This window comes from Lonchura striata, chromosome 21, assembly GCF_050655825.1.
Source record: "Lonchura striata isolate lonStrDom1 chromosome 21, ASM5065582v1, whole genome shotgun sequence".
Classification (NCBI taxonomy): Eukaryota; Metazoa; Chordata; class Aves; order Passeriformes; family Estrildidae; genus Lonchura; species Lonchura striata.
In genome coordinates, this window is record NC_140723.1 from 7237138 (window position 1) to 7257894 (window position 20757).

General features: G+C 51.1%; 2 protein-coding genes across 2 annotated transcripts; both read left to right on the top strand.

Annotated features, from left to right (window-relative positions):
* Nucleotides 1–38: 38 nt before the first annotated feature.
* On the top strand, nt 39–14468 carry KIF17 (kinesin family member 17). Its single transcript, XM_085559091.1, is given in 20 exon segments — nt 39–1287; nt 1289–1358; nt 2850–2996; nt 3404–3461; nt 3464–3503; nt 4296–4397; nt 7510–7733; nt 7736–8071; nt 9081–9178; nt 9812–9860; nt 9863–9958; nt 10941–11014; nt 11174–11342; nt 12174–12409; nt 12412–12537; nt 13325–13387; nt 13389–13462; nt 13464–13558; nt 13773–13839; nt 13910–14468. Coding segments are annotated over 20 exon segments (2442 nt in total). The 5' UTR covers nt 39–1150; the 3' UTR covers nt 14091–14468.
* Nucleotides 14469–14480: 12 nt separating this feature from the next.
* DDOST (dolichyl-diphosphooligosaccharide--protein glycosyltransferase non-catalytic subunit) lies at nt 14481–19779 on the top strand. Its single transcript, XM_021537912.4, has 11 exons — nt 14481–14642; nt 15714–15824; nt 16055–16141; nt 16370–16473; nt 17220–17314; nt 17631–17724; nt 18127–18275; nt 18537–18684; nt 18790–18910; nt 19074–19180; nt 19270–19779. The coding sequence occupies exons 1-11, from the start codon at nt 14504–14506 to the stop codon at nt 19417–19419; spliced, it is 1305 nt and encodes a 434-aa protein (XP_021393587.3). The 5' UTR covers nt 14481–14503; the 3' UTR covers nt 19420–19779.
* Nucleotides 19780–20757: the final 978 nt, after the last annotated feature.

Sequence of the window (20757 nt, forward strand, 5' to 3'; positions counted from 1 at the left end):
CCGCGCGCCCCCGGCGGTCACGTGACGCGGCGGGCGGGGTCTCGCTCCCGGCGCGGCCCCGGTGGCCGCGCGCGGTCCCTCGCGCATGCGCAGGGCCGCCCCCCGCCGCCGTGCCCTGAGGGCTCCGTGCGCGCCTCCGGCCAGCGCGGCGCCGGCGGGGTCACCTCCGGTTTTGCCTCGCTCAGTCCGCTTTGGGCGTGTCTCGGCTCCCAAAAGTTACCTCTGGGTTCCTTACCCTTGGGTTTCCCACCCTTCAGCTTCCCCTCAGGGTTTCCCTCACAAACCCTCCCTTCAGGTTTCCTTCTCCCGAGCTGCCCTAATTCCCCCTCAGACCTTGTTCCCAGCTTTCCCTGCATCCCTCCCCAGCTCTTTTTCTCCATACTTTCCCCTTCCCCCCCAGCCTCCCTCTCTCGGGGTCCTTCCCCTGCGTGCCCCCAGTGAGGGGTAAATGCGTCCCTCCCACAAGGGGTGCAGATGCCCGGGGTTAGGCTGACCCAGCCCCCGGTGCCCCCCAGTCCCACCGAGTGAGTGCGTGTGGGGCTGGTCTGGATGGGTGGCGTGACTGTGGGGGGAGTCTGACCCCAGTGTGTGTGTGTGTTACTGACCCCCATGTCTGTGACTGACCCCCGTGTCTGTCACTGACCCTGCTGTGTGTCACTGACACCCATGTTTGTCACTGACCCCAGTATGTGTGTGTTACTGACCCCCATGTCTGTCACTGACCCCTGTGTCTGTCACTGATACCGCTGTGTGTCACTGACCCCAGTGTGTGTGACTGACCCTGCTGTGTGTCACTGACCTCCATGTTTGTCACTGACCCCAGTATGTGTGTGTTACTGACCCCCATGTCTGTCACTGACACCAGTGTGTGTGTTGCTGACCCCCTTGTGTGTCACTGACCCTGCTTCATGTGAGTGACCCCCGTGTGACTGACCCCAGTGTGTGTGTGTGTTACTGACCCCCATGTCTGTGACTGACCCCTGTGTCTGTCACTGATCCCGCTGTCTGTGACTGACCCTGCTGTGTGTCACTGACCCTGCTGTGTGTCGCTGACCCCCGTGTGTATCACTGACCCGCTGTGTGTCGCTGACCCCCATGTCTGTCACTGACCCCCGTGTGTCACTGACCCGCTGTGGGGGTGGCCAGGGTGATGGCCGCAGAGGCAGTGAAGGTGGCCATGCGCTGCTGGCCGCTGAGTGGGCGTGAGGGGGCCCTGGGGTGCCGAGCCATTGTCGGTGTGGACAGTGCGCGGGGCCGGAACCTCGTGCAGAACCCCGTGGAGCCCCCAGCACTTCTCCTCGGATGGGGAGCACAGCACCAAGCACATCTACAACGAGATCGCCCAGCCGCTGGTGGAGGTCAGTGCACACCCAGGGCAGCCCGCACAGCCAGGGGCAGCAGCAGTTTTGGGCACCACAATGGAAGAAGGAGTTCCAGGAACCTTTGGACAATGCTCTCAGGCACAGGGTGGGATTGTTGGAGTGTCCGTGCAGGGCCATGAGTTGGACTCTGATCCTTGTGGATCCCTTCCAGGTGAGGATATTCTGTGAACACATAGTTTGGGACAGAGGCTGAGGAATTTTACAGGTGATCCCTAAGTGAAGCAGGATCTGCTTGACCTTCCCCATGCTGGAAGGTGTCCCTGCCCACAGCAGAGTGGTGGAATGAGATGAACTTTAAGGTCCCTCCCAACCCAAACCATTTGGGATTCTCTTATTTATGGGCAGAAAGCCCTGTGCACTTCTTCAAGAGGTTTAGCTACAAGGCTGGGGAGCAGAGGAGAGCTGACAGTGTCACAGAAATAGTCTGAGAAATTGGGAAGAAACAAAACTTTGTTAGCAGCTAGCAGGGCACTGAGGAGAGAGTTACATTTAATTGTTTTAGGTGGATGTTTATATCATAGAATCCCAGACAGGTTTGGGTGGGAAGGGACCTTAAGACTCATCCCATTCCACCCCCTGCCATGGGCTGGGACACCTTCCACTGTCCCAGGCTGCTCCAAGCCCTGTCCAGCCTGGCCTTGGACACCTCCAGGGATCCAGGGGCAGCCACAGCTGCTCTGGTACCAAACTGATGATTTTAGAGACATTTTTACTGTCAAGTGGGAAACCTTCTTAAAGAAGACAGGGAACCTCAGCCTGGCTTAGACTGGCAAAAGGATAGGGGATCCATTTGTTTCCTTGTTAGCAGATCAGCACAGGAAACAGGTGAGGTGAGAACTTGTTAAGCAAAAAAAGACCAACCTCCCCCCTGCCAAAAGTTTTGTTAGAAGTGGTAACATGGATTAAATGACTTGTTGATGGTTTTAAGATGGAAGTTCCTGATCATGAGAACAAGCAGGACTAGAAACAGATATTTGAATAATAGGTTCTTTTTTTTTCTTATTTAAAACTTAAGAAATCCAGTTATTTTTTTTCTTCCTACCACACTTCTCTGAAACAAGGACAAGTGACAGTGAGCAGCTTGTCAAGCAAAAATTATTCAAAGCCAGAGACCATCCCTTTGGCCACCCCACAACCAACTATTGTTCTATTTGTCTCTTTGAATTTCGTAAGTTTTTATGCCCTATGACAAAAATATTATAGTTTTCTAAGTGCTGGTGTTGTCAACTGCTTTTCAACACCTGCACTGCTTCAAGATTCCCTGTTTTGAGAGAAAAACATTGATTTATATGCTAATTTTATAATTGCTATACTCTGATGGCATGTGAAGATTTAAGCATCTGTTTGATGTTTACTTCCAGCTCTTCCTTTAAAAATACCTTTTAGGGGGTGGGAATGCATCTGGACAATGTTTTTCCAGTTAGGCAAAGAAGATGGTTGTTTTCTTTGGTTTTCCCCCATTTCCAGGGTGTCATGGAAGGCTACAATGGCACCATCTGTGCCTATAGCCAGGCTGTCAGTGGGAAGTCCTTCACCATGCAGGGAGCTGTGGATCCTTCCTCACAGAAAGGGATCATTCCCAGGGCATTTGAACACATCTTTGAGAGTGTACAGGTGGGTGTGAAAGAGATCCTCTTGGATCTTGTTTTGCTAGAAACACTTTGGTGTGCTGTGCCAAGAAGTGAGTGCTGATGGCATGAAGTGTGAATGGGGACAGGTTTGGGGTGCACTGCTCCTCATCCTCAAGCTGAGGCCTGTGCATAGTCAGATGAACTGCACCCTCGTGCCAGGTGACATTGTGGACTCCAGGTGTGGAAGGACCAGAAGCCCCATGCAGTGAGTGTGTTGAGTGGTTCCACCTGGAGTCAATGGCAGGGGAGGTTGGATGAGGTGCTGAAGGGTGCTGGGCACCCAGCTGTGGGAGGGACTCCCTGGGCTGCCTGTGCTGTGCAGCCTCACCCCAAATCCTCCTTGTGCTCTGCAGTGTGCTGAAAACCCAAAATCCTCCCTGTGCTTTGCAGTGTGCTGAAAACACCAGGTTCCTACTGAGAGCCTCCTACCTGGAGATCTACAATGAGGACATAGAGACCTTCTAGGAGCTGATACCAACAGAAGCTGGAGGTGAGGTGGGCTCACTGTGTCTTAATTAAGTGCTTTAATTAGCTCAGATGGGTGTTACCACAAGTTACTGAAGTGACACAAAGGTGTGTCAGAAGCTTGAGTGCCAGAATATGAAGTTACATGAGAAATATGGAAGCTAAGAGGGACTTTTGAGGGACTTTAGTGAAAGTTTAGGAATTTTCTCCATGCAGTTGGAGACATGTCCAGTGTATCCCACATGATAGTGGCTGATTGCTCAGCAGCAGCTCTGTGAAAATCCTTCACTGGACAAGGATAGAATAAAGTGCTCATGGGGCAATTTCTTCCTCATCCTTTTCATCTTGTGCTTGTCTCTAAAGCAAGAGGATTCTGGGCCTTATAAATGTTTAATCTGATCTAGTGGAGCCATGGATGATCTCTTTATCTGCCTAAATCAAAAAGACTGATCCTTTTTGAGGGCACACAGCAGATATTAATCACAATGGGAACACATGTGACATCTACAGGACCATAGGAGGGTAAACTCTCCCAAAATCCTAACCAGGGGGCTGATCTTTATAACATTTACCTCCTGTTGGCTTTGCAGATCCTTTTGTTTGTATTCCTGGAGGGATCTAGAAATTTGTCCCAATTTACTTCTTTGCAGGCCTGCCCCGGTGTACAAAACCAAGGCAGTAACAGCTTGCTGCACTCTGGGATGGCAAAGACCCAAACTGCTGTACAGGACAGGTATTTCTAACAGGTTTCTTGCTTTAAGGCAGGCAAACCCCTGTCTGCTCCATGTTCCAAGCGTGCTTTGCCTGTCTCCTGCAGAGGGAGAGTGGGAGAAGGGGACTTCTTGCTGCAGTTTCCTCTCCTTTGTTCCACCGCGGCGGTGACACGGATTTCCATGGCGACGCGGATGGCGCTGGGCAGGCAGGAGCTGGGCAGAGCAGTTTCCAGGGTAACTCTGTCACGCTGCCTGTTGCTGCCTCCACTGAGTACTTCAGGGAGTGTGTCCTGCCGAAATAAATCCCAGGCTGCCCCACTGCATTCCTCTGAGCCCCCCAGTTCCCCCAGAACCCCAGTTGTGCTCATTCCTTTGCCTTTCACCTCAGTGACTGCAGCCATGTCCTCGGTCAGGTGTTCCTCAGGGATTCTGCAACACCCCCAGACAGAGCCAGGCCAGTCCTGGGGTTCTCAGTAGCACAGAGCAGTCACAGTCTATGAACACTGCCTGTGACTGTACCTGGATTCATCCCAGGCATTGTGGCTTTGGAACAAGGATAAATCCCACCCAGTTAAGTGTTCAGCCACTTTTGCTCTGTTCTGTGGGGTTTTTTTTAACAGCAAACGCTGTTTTACATCATTTCTTGTGAGCATCACTGAAGTATCTGAGCCTCCTCTTTGGAAGTCACAGTGCCAAATGTGGTCTCTGTTGCTCTGTCATGACAACTATATTTCAATATCCCAGCTGACAAGATAAAGATAATTTTGGTGATGAACTTAGCAGATGTGGGGTGTAACAGAGCTGTGGAAAATTCATGTAGCTCATTTAAAATTCCCATTGTGGAGGGGGCTGGTGTAGGAGTGCAGGGATCTCTGGATTATTTTGTATTTTTATGTAGGTTTGATGGGTAACTCAAAATTTTGGATATTTCCATTGCTTATTAACATTCATGAAACTTTTCATCTGTGCAATTGATAATTACTGAGAAGATGCTGTTGGGTATTTAATTCTCTGTCTCAACCCAGGGTCCCAAAGACAATTCCTGTTAATTTAAAAATTAATTAATGTGGAGAAAAATGGTGACAGTTCACCTGCGTGTGATGAGTGGTACTTTGGGAATGTTGTCAGTGATCTCAAGCCACCCACTCAGAGCAGAGAGTTCAGCAAAGCACCAGGAACAATATCTGGGAATATTGTATCTGTGCTTTGATATTAAAAAAAGCTTCCTATGACTGAGGAGATCTTACAGCCTTTGCCATAATAGGTGAGATGTGTTTTGATTCTTGTTTAAAATATGCAGCTTAATAATAGAGAAGGTGGAGGGTGGATAGAAACCAGGTTCCCCATGGCCTGGGGGATGTCTGATTCAATCAGCAACTTTTAACTTGAATTCTCTGAGCTATGAAGAGGGTTCTCTCTTTTTCTCCTCCTTCAGAAACCAGGCTTTTTGCTGTTTTTGTCATACTGCAGTTTAATTTCATGTAGCTCTCAAGCTTCCAGGCCATTCCCAGTGTAATTTTCCACTGTTTCAGTGGCCCTTGTTGTGACCAGACAATGGACTGACAGGGAATTAGGGAAGATCTTTAGACTGCTGCAGACATTTTAGTAGGAGTCTGGGGACCTTCTCACACCATGGGAACTAGTCCATGAACTCTGAGCTGGAAACAAACAGCCTCGGTGGGTAAAAGGACTGGCAAGAACCAACACAGCTTTTTGATAGCCTGGCAGTGTTTACATGAGCCAAGGGAAGAAGGGAAAGGGTTAGGAAACCTATTTTTTGTGGCTGCCCACTCACCCCAGCACTCAGAAAGGATGAGAGGGTGCTCTCTTTAAACCCCATGTGTTTTTACTCTGTTTTCCCATATTTTGACACATGAGAATGAGCTGGAGTGAAGCAACTTTGCTCAGCAGCAAACATTCAATTCCACAGTTACCAGTCTGTTGCAACAGAAGTATCCTGGGACAAGAGATTTTAGAGATTTTGGTGTTTACCTGTGAACTTTCAACTTTTCTCACGCATCAGATTGTTCATTGCTCATGTTTAGGTATTGTCCAGAGCTGTAAAACAAAACTCTGACTCCTTTTGAGGCCAGGATTTGTGGAAGTCTCCCTTGAAAAGGGTGGATTGAGTTAAAATCTCAGTGCTTTCTGTGCTTGGAATGCTAAAGGAGCTCTTCCCTTGAATTTGGGTTGCAATCTTATGGAGTATTTTGGATGTGGACATCCAAGAGTGTGGTCCAGGACTTAGGACAGCAGTTCCAGGAATGTGTGCCCAAGTCTTTGCTCTGTGTGAGGCTGGGAAAGGTAAGGAGCCAGTGAAAGTGCAGGGCTCCTAAAGGAACCAGGTACACTCTGTGTTCCTCACAGGGACCCTGTGCCATCACACTGTTCCAGCCTCAAATGCTGACCAGGGTAGGTATTCCATGTGTGAGGTGTGTCCAGGCAGCTGGGCAGCCTCAGCTCAATCTGCTCCTGCCTTAAAGTGATGGGAATGGCACCAGCTCACCGTGTTTGACTCCTCATCTGGGGCGTTTGGGCCGTGGGCAGGGACATGTTCCACTATCTCAGGCTGCTCCAAGCCCTGTCCAGCCTGGCCTTGGACACTTCCAGGGACCCAGGGGTAGCCACAGCTTCTGTGGGCCAAGGCCTGCCCATCCTCACAGGAAAGGATTTCTGTGACATTCACAGAATTCGCATTCTCTGGACAGAGACATAATTCTGTCTCTCAGGAGAAGCACAGAGAGAAGAAGAGAAAACAATCTTTATCTCTGTTCCTTTGTTTTCCCTATGTGGAATGTGGTATGGAGATCGTTCACCTGCAGTGATTGCTGGGTTGGATTCTGGTGAAGGTTGTTTGGGTTCAGTGACCAATCAGGTCCAGCTGTGCCTTGAACTCTCAGCAGAGGAATGAGTTTATTAGTTAGGGAAGTAAGAATTAAGTTTGTAGAATAGTATAGTATCTCTTTAAATAGTATACTAATGTATATAAATAGTATATTATAGTATAATTTTAATAAAGCTATCCTTCAGCCTTCTGATCTGGAGCCAGGCACCATCATTTCTTCCTGTTGGGGGTCACATTGATTTCTGATAGATTTCTGTATATCTCATCTAAATTTCCCCTCATGGAACAAACTGAGGAGGAAAAAAGTTGTATAAACTCATGGTCTGATCATGTTACTTGTAGAGGACTTCAGCTGAAATTGTAAATACTGTTGAAATATATGGAACGGGTGGGGGGGGTGGGGGGGCATGTGTGTTCAGAGCTCACTGAGAGAGCAAGAACAGGCATGAATTTTTGCTGTGAATCCTGTCGAGAAAAACACTAAAATGTGCAGTGTTTAGATTAAGTAGATATTTGCTTACTTCAGGGAGTCAGGGCCCAAAGCAGACAAAGAACAGGGCTGGAACAGGACATGTTGCCAAGAGAATCCTGCGAGGGCAGGATCCCCTCAGGGCTGCCAAACTCAACTTGCTGGATCTGGCAGGAAGCGAGAGACAGGCAAGGACTGGTGCCACAGGGGAGGGGCTCAAAGAGGCCACTAAAACCTTTCTCAGTCTGTCCTGGGCAACATCATCTCAGCCCTGGTGGATGGCAGGTGCAGACACGTTCCCTTCTGAGACTCCAAGCTGACCAGGCTGCTCCAGGGCTCCCTGGGGAGGAACACCAGGACCCTGATGGTGGCGTGCATGTCCCAGGCTGACGACAGCTACGAGGAAAGCCTCAGCACCTTGCACTACACAAGTCAGGCCAGGAACATCAGGAACAAGCCCTGCATCAATGAGGACCCCAAGGATGCTCTGCTGAGGAAGTACCAGGAGGAGATTAAGAAGCTGAAGGTCATTATGGCTAAACAGATGGGCATGAGTGACTTGTCAGGTAGGAGCACCTTTACTGGCTGCAGAGATGCCAAAAAAGAGGGTTTTACACATAAAATGTTAGCTAAATTTTCCCTCAACCTTTGCCTTACCTATTAGAGGAAGAATTCTCCATTCTGGTTACAGACTTTTCCTTCACTGTTGCTGAATTGACCTTATCCTACTGGGATGGCAAAGACCATCTCAATAATGCAGTGTTTTCAATAGTCACAAATTCTGTTAGAAAAGGCTGACATGATTCAAATCCTTGGTTATTTTTGGTGATTGTGGCTAGAATTTGGTCAATTGCAGAAGAGAGGTTTCAGCAGGAAGAACAAAAATGAGCTGCAAAAGAAATAATACTGTAAAATTCTTTATTAAATATATTTATATTTATATTTTAATATATGCATGTATGTTTTCAAAGAAAGCATTCAACCTCTCTTCTCTTACAGTGTATATTTTTGACACTACAAGAGAAGTTTTGCCCTCCTTATAGCAGTGCTTGAGGACTCAGCCCTGCCTCAGCACATGTGCTCTGTCCTCTGGAGCAGGAATAGGAAATGTAGGAGCAAATATAGGGAAGAGCAGTCTTTAGGGAGCTGATCACCTTTGGAGAATTAGCCCCTAAAAAAGGGCAATTTTCAGCAGGGGAATAAGGCTGTAGGATGATTTTTTTTTTCCCCTAGAAAGAGCTGTGAAGAAAGAAGGTAATTTCCTTGCACTTTTCATCTTCCCTTTTATCTCCCAAATCTGTAGCATAGCCCTGGAAACAAGTCCTATTTTTCTTTATATAAATACCATACAATTGCATCCACTTCTATATTTCCTTGAAGCTGGAACCTCTCCCTCTCTCCCCACACCTCTGGAGCCCGGGCCAGCGGCGTTTTGGCAGCGAGCATAGTTTGAAGGAGCACAGGGGTTGCCATGTTCTTTCCTGGCACCCAGCTTCTTTGTTCTCTTTCCAGGAATTCTGCAGACAATCCCACCCAGTGACTGTGAGTGATTTTTATTTCTACTTTGCTTTGTAGGGCTTCTGCCTGCTGAGGCTGCTCACCTGGGAGCAAATCCAGCTCCCTGCCTCAAACCCCAGGTGGATCTGGAAGCAGAGAAGCAGCTGATCAGAGAAGTAAGTTGGGAACAGATATCCCAGAGTGGCTTTGACTAAAACCTTTTTCATAGTAATCATTACAAATATGATTCAGCCTTTCTAGAACACTTCTCTTTTTCTATTTTTCTCTATTTTAATCCTTGGACTTCTGTGAACAGACCATGTGTTATGGAGGCCATGTGCCTTATTATAACCCACTTCTTGTTCCCACCTCCCTCCCTGGGGATGGATTGGAATGGATTCCCAGGAAGAATTTTTGGAAGAACTACCTGTGAAATTATCAGAAAAGGGAGGAATAGAGTTGAGGAAAGCAGTAGTCAAAGGTGTTAGGAACAGGACAAAGATGAAAAAGAGTAGAGAACAGAGAGGAAAAAGAGGACTACAGAGCCAGGAGGAGTCAGAGGGAAACAAAACTCTCTCCTTGCTCTTTAGAAAGTACATTCCAGGGCATCACAACCAGCCAAGGCAGCCGTTTTTAGGGCTGAACAGTCACTTTCATCAATAACAATCACTTCTGTGTCAACTTAAGTCACAGAAAAAGTCCATGAATACTGGTGGTGGAGTTGTATTGGGATGGACATAAGGTGTGACCTGGAATGGACCTGGGTGTGACCTCGGGAACAGTCACAGGACTGTTGCTATGCCTTGCAGGAGTTCCAGGAGAGGCTGGCCCAGCTCCAGGCCAGCTACCAAGCAGAGCAGGACAAGGAGCAAGCCTGGAGAAGGACATCAGCAGCCTGAGGGATGGCTTTGGTCTCAAGGTGTCTGTAATGCAGGATCTCCTCAGGAAGGAAGCAGGTGTGGAGGCTGTGCAGCCCAACCCAGGTTCCCTCGGGAGCAGGGACTGTTTTTGCACTCAGATCTGTGGCAGCCACTGCAGCCTTTAAAAGGCAGCAAGTGCTGCCTGGCAGCAGCAGTCCCTGCTCTCAACCCACCCTCATCCACAGCAGGAGCAGGGACTCTGCCTCTCCTGGACCAGATTTAAGACTCTGTCCCAGCTTTGTCCTCTTCCCTACACCCCTGACTTCTTTCTCTGTTGGGATCAGCCTGACCCTGACCCAACCCTGGAAGCCTTGAAGCAATGAAAAGCCTCATTTTTGAGTAAAACACCTGCTTTTTGCCCACGTAGCAGAGTTCCCCCTGCTGAGCGTGTCTCTGGAGCAGAGGTCACTGCTCTGCCCCCTTCCCCCTGGACTCTCGTTCCCGAGGCCGGGGTGGCTGCCGCAGTCTCCTCCTCGGTATGCAAATGTGCTGCAGCACTTGCTCTCCCGGTGGATTATCCACACCATCGCTCACTGCAAAGCAGATATTCCTCTCACATCCTAGAAGCTGCCTCCTCTCCCTCTCCATTACTGCTTTTTATGGACACCTGCAGTACCTCAGAGCATGGTTTGCCATGTGCTCATACAGCACTTATCACCCACTAGCAATTTGTGAACCTGTGTTCTTCATTTTTGGTGCTATCACTTTTTGAGGTGTAGGTTAAGAGGTTCTTTATTTCTTCCCCCTCTGATTACAAATGTGCACCCCCAGCCTCTGAAATGGATTCTTTTTTGGAGCCAGGCTCTCCCAGCCCTGTACAATCTGCATTCCTTACCCAATACACCCTCTCAGTGTTTCATGGTTTTTACTGACCAGCAAAAGCAGGTGAATGACAGCCGTTTTCCTTCTAGACACATAATTTCTAGCTTTGGGGGAAGGCTTTTGGAAATGGTTTCACAGATTTATGTCTAGTTTTGCACAGTTCATTTTCAGCATTGTGGGGATTTCCTCTTTTCAGCTGATATAGGGACTAGAACAACCTCTGATCACACACCTCCATATGAACATGCAGAAGAGCCAACATCAGCCCAGGTACCCTCCAGGCTCCAGTCCTTCTGTGGGCTTTAACCAGTCTTTCAGCTTTCCTGTGGTGTGTGCTTGCTCTGTTTAGTCTCTCCTGGCTCAAAAAGGAGATGCTATGAAATGCAGAACAGCAGTGTCTGTAATTTGTGGGCAATTCTGTCTGTTAAGGGAGAGCTCTCCAAAGAAGCCCTTCATTTGAATTTGATATCAAATGTTAGTGGTCCTATTGCAAGAATGAATCCTATTCCTTTTGTGGCAAACAAGGGAAAATGTCCTTCTAATCACATAGTTACATCCAGGTTCTGTGCAGATTGGGCAGGAGGGTTTGGTTCCACAGGTGTGGGGATTTCAAAGCCACCTGCTTAAGCTTTACACATCAGGGCAGCTCAGCAGAGCAAGGACTGAATCCTTGGATTTGGTGTATATTAAGCAAAGGAAAGGGAAGGTCGCTGGGCAGGAGCAGTGCAGCAAAATAGCAGGTCAGTTCTGGGGGAGAATGAGCCCTTTCACAGGGTTTGGAGATAATTAGGAGGCCATTATCAGTATAGGGGTTATCAGCAAATTTGAGCCAGGGCTGGCCAACCTGAGCTATCAGCTCTGCTCCAGATCCTGTGCAGACAAAGGAATGGCTCTGGAGCATGGCTTTATTTCCACATGAGAGCATGATTTCAAACATAGACCTGTGCCAGTGCTGCATTAACAATGCTGAGGTCACAGAAATCATCAGCTTTGGCTGATACTGCCCCAAAATGGAAGCCACACTGTGGCTTCAGATCTAACACTCCCACATTCATCATTTAAAATAATTTTCTGTGTAATTTTTGTGCATATTTTAAAAAACCTTTAACATAATATATTCCATGTTTATTTAAATAAGATTTTAAATATAAAGTACACAAAACAAGACTCGCAGAGATAATGTTGTGAGCTTAGATATGGATTTCTGGACATCCTTGTTGACTGAGGTGCTTGGAGTAATACACGTGTATTTTGCCCAGAGGAGCTGTGGCTGCCCCGTGATCCCTGGAAGTGTCCAAGGCCACATTAGACAGAGCTGGAGCAGCCTGGGAGAGCAGGAGTTGGCCCTGCCCGTGGCAGGAGTGGGATGCTTCGCAATCCAAACCATTCTGGGATTCTTTTTATGACAGAAACTGTTAATAATAAGTAGGATTTGCTATGATTATTCAGGGCAGAAAATCTTATAATAATTCTCATTTTTCTGTGTCTTCCCAAATGTCACCCGTGGAAGGATGTGCATCCTCCATGCTTGTGAAGTTGGTTCTTGAGCTCAGTGTTCCCTTCTGCAGGCTGCAGGTGCTGGAGCAGCAGGTGGTCGGGGGGGAGCAGGTTCAGAATGAGGACCTGAAGGAAAAGCACAAACAAAAAAGGAAAAGCCAGAGGAAATATGCAGGAGGCTGCAGCTGGTGGCTGCCCTGCAGGAATCCCGCGAGGACAGCAGCGAGCAGGATCTCCTCAACGTCTACGACTCCATCCACGAGGAGGTTCGAGCCAAGAGCAAGGTGCAGGAGAAGGTGAGGGAGCAACTCCTTCCTCCTCCACATCCCCATTTTTTACATTACAGGGCTGTAGGTTTAGAGAGTGCCTCTGGCTGTGTCAGTATTTCATACGCCACTTTGTGTGTGTGAGCTTTTATGAAATCCCTCAGGTGGGGGATTAAGCTTTTGAAGCCCAAACCCCCCAAGTTGTAAAGGCTCGATGTGTGACGCTTGCCGGGAGGAGCATGTGTTGGGATGGGAGGGGATGTGACTCCCTCTGCCGACCTCCAGATCTGCTGCAGCTGCTGCCAGTTCTGAGCACGCTCTCTGGGGCAAGAAACAAAGCATAAAAGTAATGCTCTTAAATTTTACATTTAAAAGTCTTCATTTTCAAAGCACTTGAAAATCAGTTTTGCTCTGATAGTTTGTGGCAGAATCAGAGGGTCTGCAAAAAAAAAATCTACATTTTTGTGTACAGGCCTAGACCTGCACATGAAGGACTTACTTTATTTGAGTGTTTAGGTTATCAAAGAAATATTGCACCTTTTTAACCAAAGTTAGGACATTCCAGGACTTCAAAGACCACATCAGTAAGATTAACTTCAGGTTCATTCAAAAATCCCTGTGGAGAAACATGAGAAAACTTCCTTTAAAACAGGCATGGAGTAATCTCTCAAAACAAGTTTAATCCTAATTTGTACCTAAATTAGAACACTTTCCAAATATTGAAGCTTTCCTGAGTATCTTTCTGTGCTTGGCAAATTCCTGTACTTATGGTTTGCATTGGTCTCTCTGCCTTATAACCCTGATGGTTTGTGTCCAGCTCCAGGCTGCCGAGACCAAGATCAAAGACCTGCAGTTGGAATTTGGGCTGGAGAAGATGGATTTACCTGAGCACCATCCGGTGCCAGGAGCGAGACCTGCTGCTCTGCCAGCAGCTGCTGGGTCAGGTGCAGTCCCTTGTGCAACTAGAGCAACCTGGAAAAGCCCGTGTGGGACGAGGAGAGCGGCTGCTGGCTAATTCCAGAGCCTGTCATTCAGAGAACCCAGCTGCCCGCAGCTAAGGGGACAGTGCCCGGGGAGAGGAGGGCGCTGGGGGGACACGGAGGTGACGATGGTGTGCACTTCCTAGCATCTTCCAAAGCTGTCTGGAAAGTGTGAGCTACAAAGATGGCATGTGCTGCGGATCCCTCGGGAATCTGAGCAGGGAGTGCAGCCAGCAGAATGGCGATTGTTCTACACACAGCAACCCTTAACGCCATCTCTTCCCACAGCAGTTCCAGCCCTGCCACAGCCCAGACCTGGCCGGACAAGCCCCTCGAATGAGAGCAGGGTACGGTACGGCCCATTCCTCCTCCATTTCTATCCCATTTTACCCATTTTGCCTTACTGCTGGCGCTGCTGGCAGCGTTTGCCACCTGCAGCCCGAGGAGCACTACTACAGACTGGTGCTGCACAGCAGCGACGGCGAGACCATCGCCAGCAACTACTTCGAATCCCGGCGAGCCAGCCGGATTCTCCACCTGGACCAAGGTAATTCCCTTTTTCCACATATGGCTGGCACTCTTCATTTTCCTCCTCTTCCTTGAGAAATCAAGCGGCGACCCACCCAGGATCAATTCTGCTTCAACCCCTTGGCTTCTCAGGGTTTCTCGCGTTTTGGGTGCTGCGCTGACCCACCACACGCCCTTCCTCTCCTCTCGCAGCTCCTGCAGCATGCGCCAGGCCCGGCCCTCCGCCTGCAGTCCTGGCCGTGGCTCCCAGCGCCGGCACGGAGCGCGGGGATGGCGCTGGGCCTCCCGCGCCCGCGGCGCTGAGTCGCGACAGCGGCCGGGACGGGGCGCGACGGCGCTTGCGCCGCGTCCCAGCGTGGCGGAGCTGGCTGGCGCTGATTGGCTAGAGGCCGCCCTGCGCCGGCGCTGATTGGCTAGAGGCCGCCCGGCCCTAGCGCTGATTGGCTGGAGGCTGCCAGCCCATGGGGAAGTTGTGGGGCCGGAGCAAGATGGCGGCGGGCGCGGTGGCGGTGTGCGCGCTGCTGGCGGCGCTGGCGGCGGGCGCTGAGGGCGGGCCCCGCACGCTGGTGCTGCTGGAGAACGGCAACCTGCGCGACACGCACTCCATGTTCTTCCGCAGCCTCGCGGGTACCGAGCGGGCCGCGGCGGGATCCCGGGAGGGCTTGGATGGGGCGGGGGGAGCGGGCTTGGGGACCCAGGGTCAGGATGGGGGAGGAGGCTGGGGTTACCTGAGGGAAAAGGGGATGCTCGGGGTCTTCGGGTCAGGCCGAGGGAGGAGACTGGAGTCCCCTGGCTGGGCTGGGTGCGCAGCCAAGGGTCCCTTGCTGGAAGGGGCTCCTCTGTCCTCTTGTCAGGATGAGGAAGAGGGGGATGTTGGGATTCCCTGTTCAGGTTGAAGGAGGAGATTTGAATTGCTGCACCGGGCAAAGGGTGGAAATGGTAATTTCCGGGCAGAAAAGGGGGGTGTTTGGGGTTCCCATGTCAGAGTGGAGGAGGAGACTAGGGTCTCCTGTCAGGCTGAGGAAGCAGATCGGGGTCCCCTGAGGGAGAATGGGAGGTTTGAAGACTCCTGGTCAGTCTGTGAGAAGTGATGGGGACGCTGTGCCTGCATGAGAGAGGAGATTGGGTTCCCCATGTCAGAATGGGGGAGAAGATCGAGATCTCCTGGTCAGACAGAAAAGGAAATTGGTGTTGCTGGGGACAGAGGGTTGTTTGGGTTCCTCTGTCCAGAACGAAGAAGATTTGTGTCCCCATGTCAGGCTGAAGGAGGAGATTGTGAGGGGGGTGCTGTTGGAGTTCCCTGGTCAGGCTGAGTGAGAAGAAGGAGACCCCAAGCCAAGGGAGGAGACTGGGGTTCCCTGGAGGCAGGGGCAGGGTGTGGTGTGACTGTTTGGGGTCTCCTGGTCAGAAGGAGGCAGGAGATGGGGGTTGCTTTCCCAGCTGTGCCTGTGTTTAGCTCCCCTGCAGCATCAGTCCCTGTTTGATGGATGACAGTGAGGCATTCTTTGACATCAGGGCTCTTGAGGGGATCCACCCCTTGGGTTTATTTGGGAACTCTCAGGTGCTGCTCTTAAAAGGCAGTTTTTCCAAAGTGATCCTTCACTGGGGAAATAATCCTCTGACTCCTACTGCAGTTTTGCTGCTCCATGTGTGGTTTCATGGCATGCAGAAGTTGTCACTTTTGTGTCCTGGCTGCAGACAGGGGCTTCGACCTCACCTTCCGGACAGCAGATGACGCCGGCCTGTCCCTGATAAAGTACGGGGAATTCCTGTACGACAACCTCATCATCTTCTCCCCATCCATAGAAGGTAAATGCGGAGGGGAAAACTCTGGAGCTTGATGGCATTTTTGGAAGGGGATTTCCAGCTGTTCTGTGAATTTTAGTTAAGTCCTATGCTTTGGATGTACCCACTAGCAAACGGCAGCTCTGTCCCAGCCTTCATTGGTGGTTCTTCCATTGATTTGGTGAGCTGGTGGTTTATCTCTGCCAGGGGCTATTTTTGAGCTCTAGCCATGAATTCTTGTTGTTTGCTTTCAGACTTTGGTGGGAACATCAATGTGGAGACCATCACTGCGTTCATCGATGGCGGCGGCAGCGTCCTCGTCGCCGCCAGCTCAGACATCGGTGAGTGCAGGTGTTCCTCTGGAGAATTAATTCACTGCAGCAAAACCAGCTTCTCCTTGTGCACCTCAGGGCTTGCTCTGGGAGGAAATGGGTCATTCATGCCTTTAGTAACGAATTCAGTGGGGAAGTCGTGTTGCTCCCTGGGGTTTGGCTCATAGAGCGCTGAGCACACGACTCTTAGCTGAATTTACTGTGTGGTGTGACAGAGGGTCCCTTGTGTCCCTGCAGGTGACCCCCTGCGAGAGCTGGGCAGCGAGTGTGGGATCGAGTTTGATGAGGAGAGGACAGCAGTCATCGACCACCACAACTACGACATCTCCGACCCCGGCCAGGTAAGGGCCCTGCCTGCTCCTTCTGGCTGCTTTAACATGGGTGCAGAGCTTTAGGGGTGAATCCTCTGTCCTTGTGCTCCCGTTTTTCCTCCATCCCAGGAAGGTGGGAAATAATCCCTATTGCAACATTCAGTTCTGCTGCTGTCAGGACTCTTCAGGCTCTGGTTTCAGAGGGTCACCGTGTGCGGGCAGTGGGGCTGTGATTAATGCTGCTTCTGGATCTCTCTGAAGCTTGGGGGGGACTCTCACCTGAGGGTGAGGCGTGTCAGACACCGAGTGCGACGTGTCAGGTGTGGGAAGGGAGATTTTCAGTCCCAGATTTTCAGCTCAGTATAGAAACACACAAGCATTTCTTCAATTTTGCCTGCCTGGTGTAATCCAGCATTTTAAAATTAAAACACATATTAAAGTCTGAGCTAAATATACTTTGGTAATTTTTGTTTAAGGTAAACTGTTGAAGCAGTATGTACGTGCACCTTGACCTGATTTGAGGATGAAGGTTGCTAAATGCAGGGAAATAAAACACTGTAGGTGTTGCTGTCTTTATCAATGGCAGTTTGTATTTCCTTGAAGATCAGTATTAACCTAATTTGATTATAAACACACAAATGCTGTTGTTTTGCTTTTTAATTGAACTACAATGCTCACCCAGTAGTTGTAATTGTCTGTAAAAATAAACTTTTAACTGAGAAGCTGTTGTTTGTCATTAGACCCCTCTCAGCTCACACAGATCTCTGTTTCCCCAGCACACGCTGATCGTGGCTGACACTGAGAACCTCCTGAAGGCCCCCACCATTGTGGGAAAAGCAGCACTGAACCCCATCCTGTTCCGAGGAGTTGGGTGAGCAGCAGGGGGTGAGGTGGGGGAAGACAGTTGAACCTGTGGTGTTGCTGTGAGGTGAGGTGGCGTCAGCCTCTGGGGCTCTTAATGTGAGCTTAACAAATCTCTCTTGATTTCAAACAAAAATAGAAGGAAACCCTGCAAACTAGTTTAGTTGTTCACTTAGGAATGGTTGCTAACAAAATAGTGGAGGAAATAGTTTCTCAGCAGGTAGAAGGGTGAGAAGGTCCATGGGGTTGAGGAGGTGGCCACATGTTCCTCTGGGTGCAGGGACCCTGGGGATGTTCGTTCTGTTCACTGTGGCTTTCCCTGCAAGGATGGTGGCTGATCCTGACAACCCATTGGTGCTGGATATCCTGACTGGCTCTTCTACCTCTTACTCCTTCTTCCCAGATAAGCCCATCACTCAGGTATGCTCCCTTCCTTTCTCTTCTGTTTTGGCCTGTGCTTCTGCAATTTAGTCCCTCTAACTTCAGCTGCTTGGGAAAATCCTGGAGTGTTTGATCTCCTGACTGGTTTTTAAAGGATTGGGCTGTTGGCTGCTTCCTGATCTTGTCTGCCTCTCTGCTTTCTGCTGGTGAGGAGGTGTTCAGTGTGAGGGACACGTGAGGAGAGGCCAGCCTAGATCAAAGCATCTCTCCCATTCCATCCCGTCTGGAGTGGAACCAGAATCCTATTCCTGCTTTTTCTGAGCTTCATGGTTACTCCTTAATTGCAGCTGGTGCTACTACAGCCAGACTGTCCCAGCCCACAGCGGAGTGCTGTTGGTGCATCCCCAAGGGGGCTGAGCCCGGTTCCCGTTTGCTCCGCAGTACCCGCACGCGGTGGGGAAGAACACGCTGCTGATCGCGGGGCTGCAGGCGCGCAACAACGCCCGCGTCGTCTTCAGCGGCTCCCTCGACTTCTTCAGCGACGCCTTCTTCAATTCTGCCGTGCAGAAAGCGACTCCCGGCTCCAAGAGGTGCGTTGGCTTCCCTGGCTGAGGAGTGTTTGGGGAGCACTTTGAGGGCAGAACTCCTGGGAAACGGGCAACAAATGTTTATGGAAGGAGCAGAAAGCTTGAATTGGGGTGACACATCCTTTACTATGTCAGAACAAAGTGCTTTGGAAAGCAGCTCCTTCCTTTCACCTCGGCTCAGTTTGTGTTGCTTTCTCCTCTGTTTGCTTTGGGTTTGGGCCATGGGGTATTTTCTCGGCTGTCTCAGCCTCCCTTGTTGCGCAGGTACTCCCAGACAGGTAACTACGAGCTGGCCGTGGCCCTGTCCCGCTGGGTGTTCAAGGAGGAGGGCGTTCTGCGCGTGGGCGCCGTGTCCCACCACCGCGTCGGGGAGCGGGCACCGCCCAACGCCTACACCGTCACCGACCTCGTGGTGAGGCCGCCGGGCGGGGCAGGGCCTGCAGGGAGGAATTGGGCAGCGCTGGGGCTCGGGGTGGGCCAGGCTGGTTTACAGGCATCGCTGGTTAATCTGTCCCAGGAGTACAGCATCGTGATTGAGAAGCTCGCTGACGGCAAGTGGGTGCCCTTTGATGGGGACGACATCCAGCTGGAGTTCGTGCGCATCGACCCCTTCGTGCGCACCTTCCTCAAGAGGAACGGTAGGTCCCCACCATGAGGAGCAGGAGGTTCCCCCCTAGGGGAGCAGTGGGTCCCCTCAAAATGAGCAGGGGGTCTCCATTGCTGCCCCGGCCACACATTTGGGGGTTTTTTCACCTTCCACAGCTTCTCGTGTCCCCTCAGTGTCACCTGTTTCTCCCTCAGGTGGCAAATACAGCGTGCAGTTCAAGCTGCCGGACGTCTACGGCGTGTTCCAGTTCAAAGTGGATTACAACCGGCTGGGATACACCCACCTCTACTCCTCCACACAGGTAGGCACAGGGGAGTGAATGCTCCGTGTCCCAGGAGGAAAGGCTGCCCCAGGCTGCTGGGCTGCAGGGGCTGCTCTGTCCCCCACCAGGTGTCTGTGCGTCCCCTCCAGCACACGCAGTACGAGCGGTTCATCCCCTCGGCATATCCCTACTACGCCGGCGCCTTCTCCATGATGGTCGGCCTCTTCATGTTCAGCATCGTCTTCCTGCACATGAAGGAGAAGGAGAAATCCGACTGAGCTCCCTGTGGGAGCCTTTTCCCAGCGCCAGGGGGGCTGGGCAGTGCTCAGAGCCTCCCGTGTATCCGTGTCAGGACTGGTGGGTGCCGGGTGCACTGTGGGGCTGTGTTTGGTCTTTTTCATTTTTACACCTGGGGGGTTATTGAGAATGACAAATTCTGGGGGGAGAATCTGTTACCAAGGTATCTGCATCCCAGGACCAGGATGTTTACTGATGAGTTGTGATTTTTTGCTCGCTCCACTGTTGGGACGATTTGGGTTGGAGTCGTGTTGGAATGATATGGGTTGGAGTTGGGTTGGAATGATTTGGATTGCAGATTAATTCCCAGTTCAAAATAAAGTCTCGTTCCTCTCATCCTCCATGGGAATAAGGCGAGTTCATGCCTGGGGCATTCAGATGCATTCCTGAACTGGGGGCTGTGTCCCCACCAGGGTGGGAGGGGAGGGAGCAGTCAGGTTGTGCTGGGGCTGGAGAGTGCTGAGAGGCAAAAGGGGGAGTCTGGGGCACACAGGGGGACTTGGGACACCCCAAAAAGTACAACAAAGGGTCTGAGGTGTCACCAAAGGCACATGGAGCAGGACAGGGCATGTCAAAACCCCCTCTGTCCCGCATAATCCAAACATGTGAGTTGAGGGGCACACCAAAAGCTCAGCAAGGGCCAGGGATCGCCCCAAATGCACACTGAGGGGTCTAGGGGGGAAAAAATCGGCTGGAATCCCAAGAAAATTGGAGTGAAGTGGAAGAGCTGAAGTGGGGGCAGAGGTGTGAGGTGGAGTGAGTGGCTCTTGGGGTGCACGTGGGCTGTTTTGGGATGGAAGGTGGAGAAATGACAGTGGGAGTGACGGGGTGTGAGGAACGAGTGAATGAAAGGATGGAGGTGATGATGGGGCCTTGGGGGGCAGTGGGTGGGCTACAGGGACCCATGGGGATCCTTGGGACACAGTGACCATCAAGGATATCCCCCGGGGGTCACCTAGGGACATCAGGGACCACCAGGGATCCTTGGGGAGACGGGAACGGCCGGAGGACATCTGGGGACACCAGGACCACGGGTGACACGGGGATCGCCGGTGACCAGTGACGCCCAGGGACATGGGGAGCCCCGGGGATCCCAGAGGAGTCCCGGGGACACGGAGATCCCAGGGGGGCCCCGGGGACCCCAGAGGAGCCCCGGGGATCCCAGAGGTGCCCCGGGGACACGGAAATCCCAGGGGAGCCCCGGGGATCCAGAGGAGTCCCGGGGATCCCAGAGGGGCCCCGGGGACCCCAGAGGAGTCCCGGGGAATCTCAGAGGAGTCCCGGGGAATCTCAGAGGAGTCCCGGGCCCGCGGCGCTGC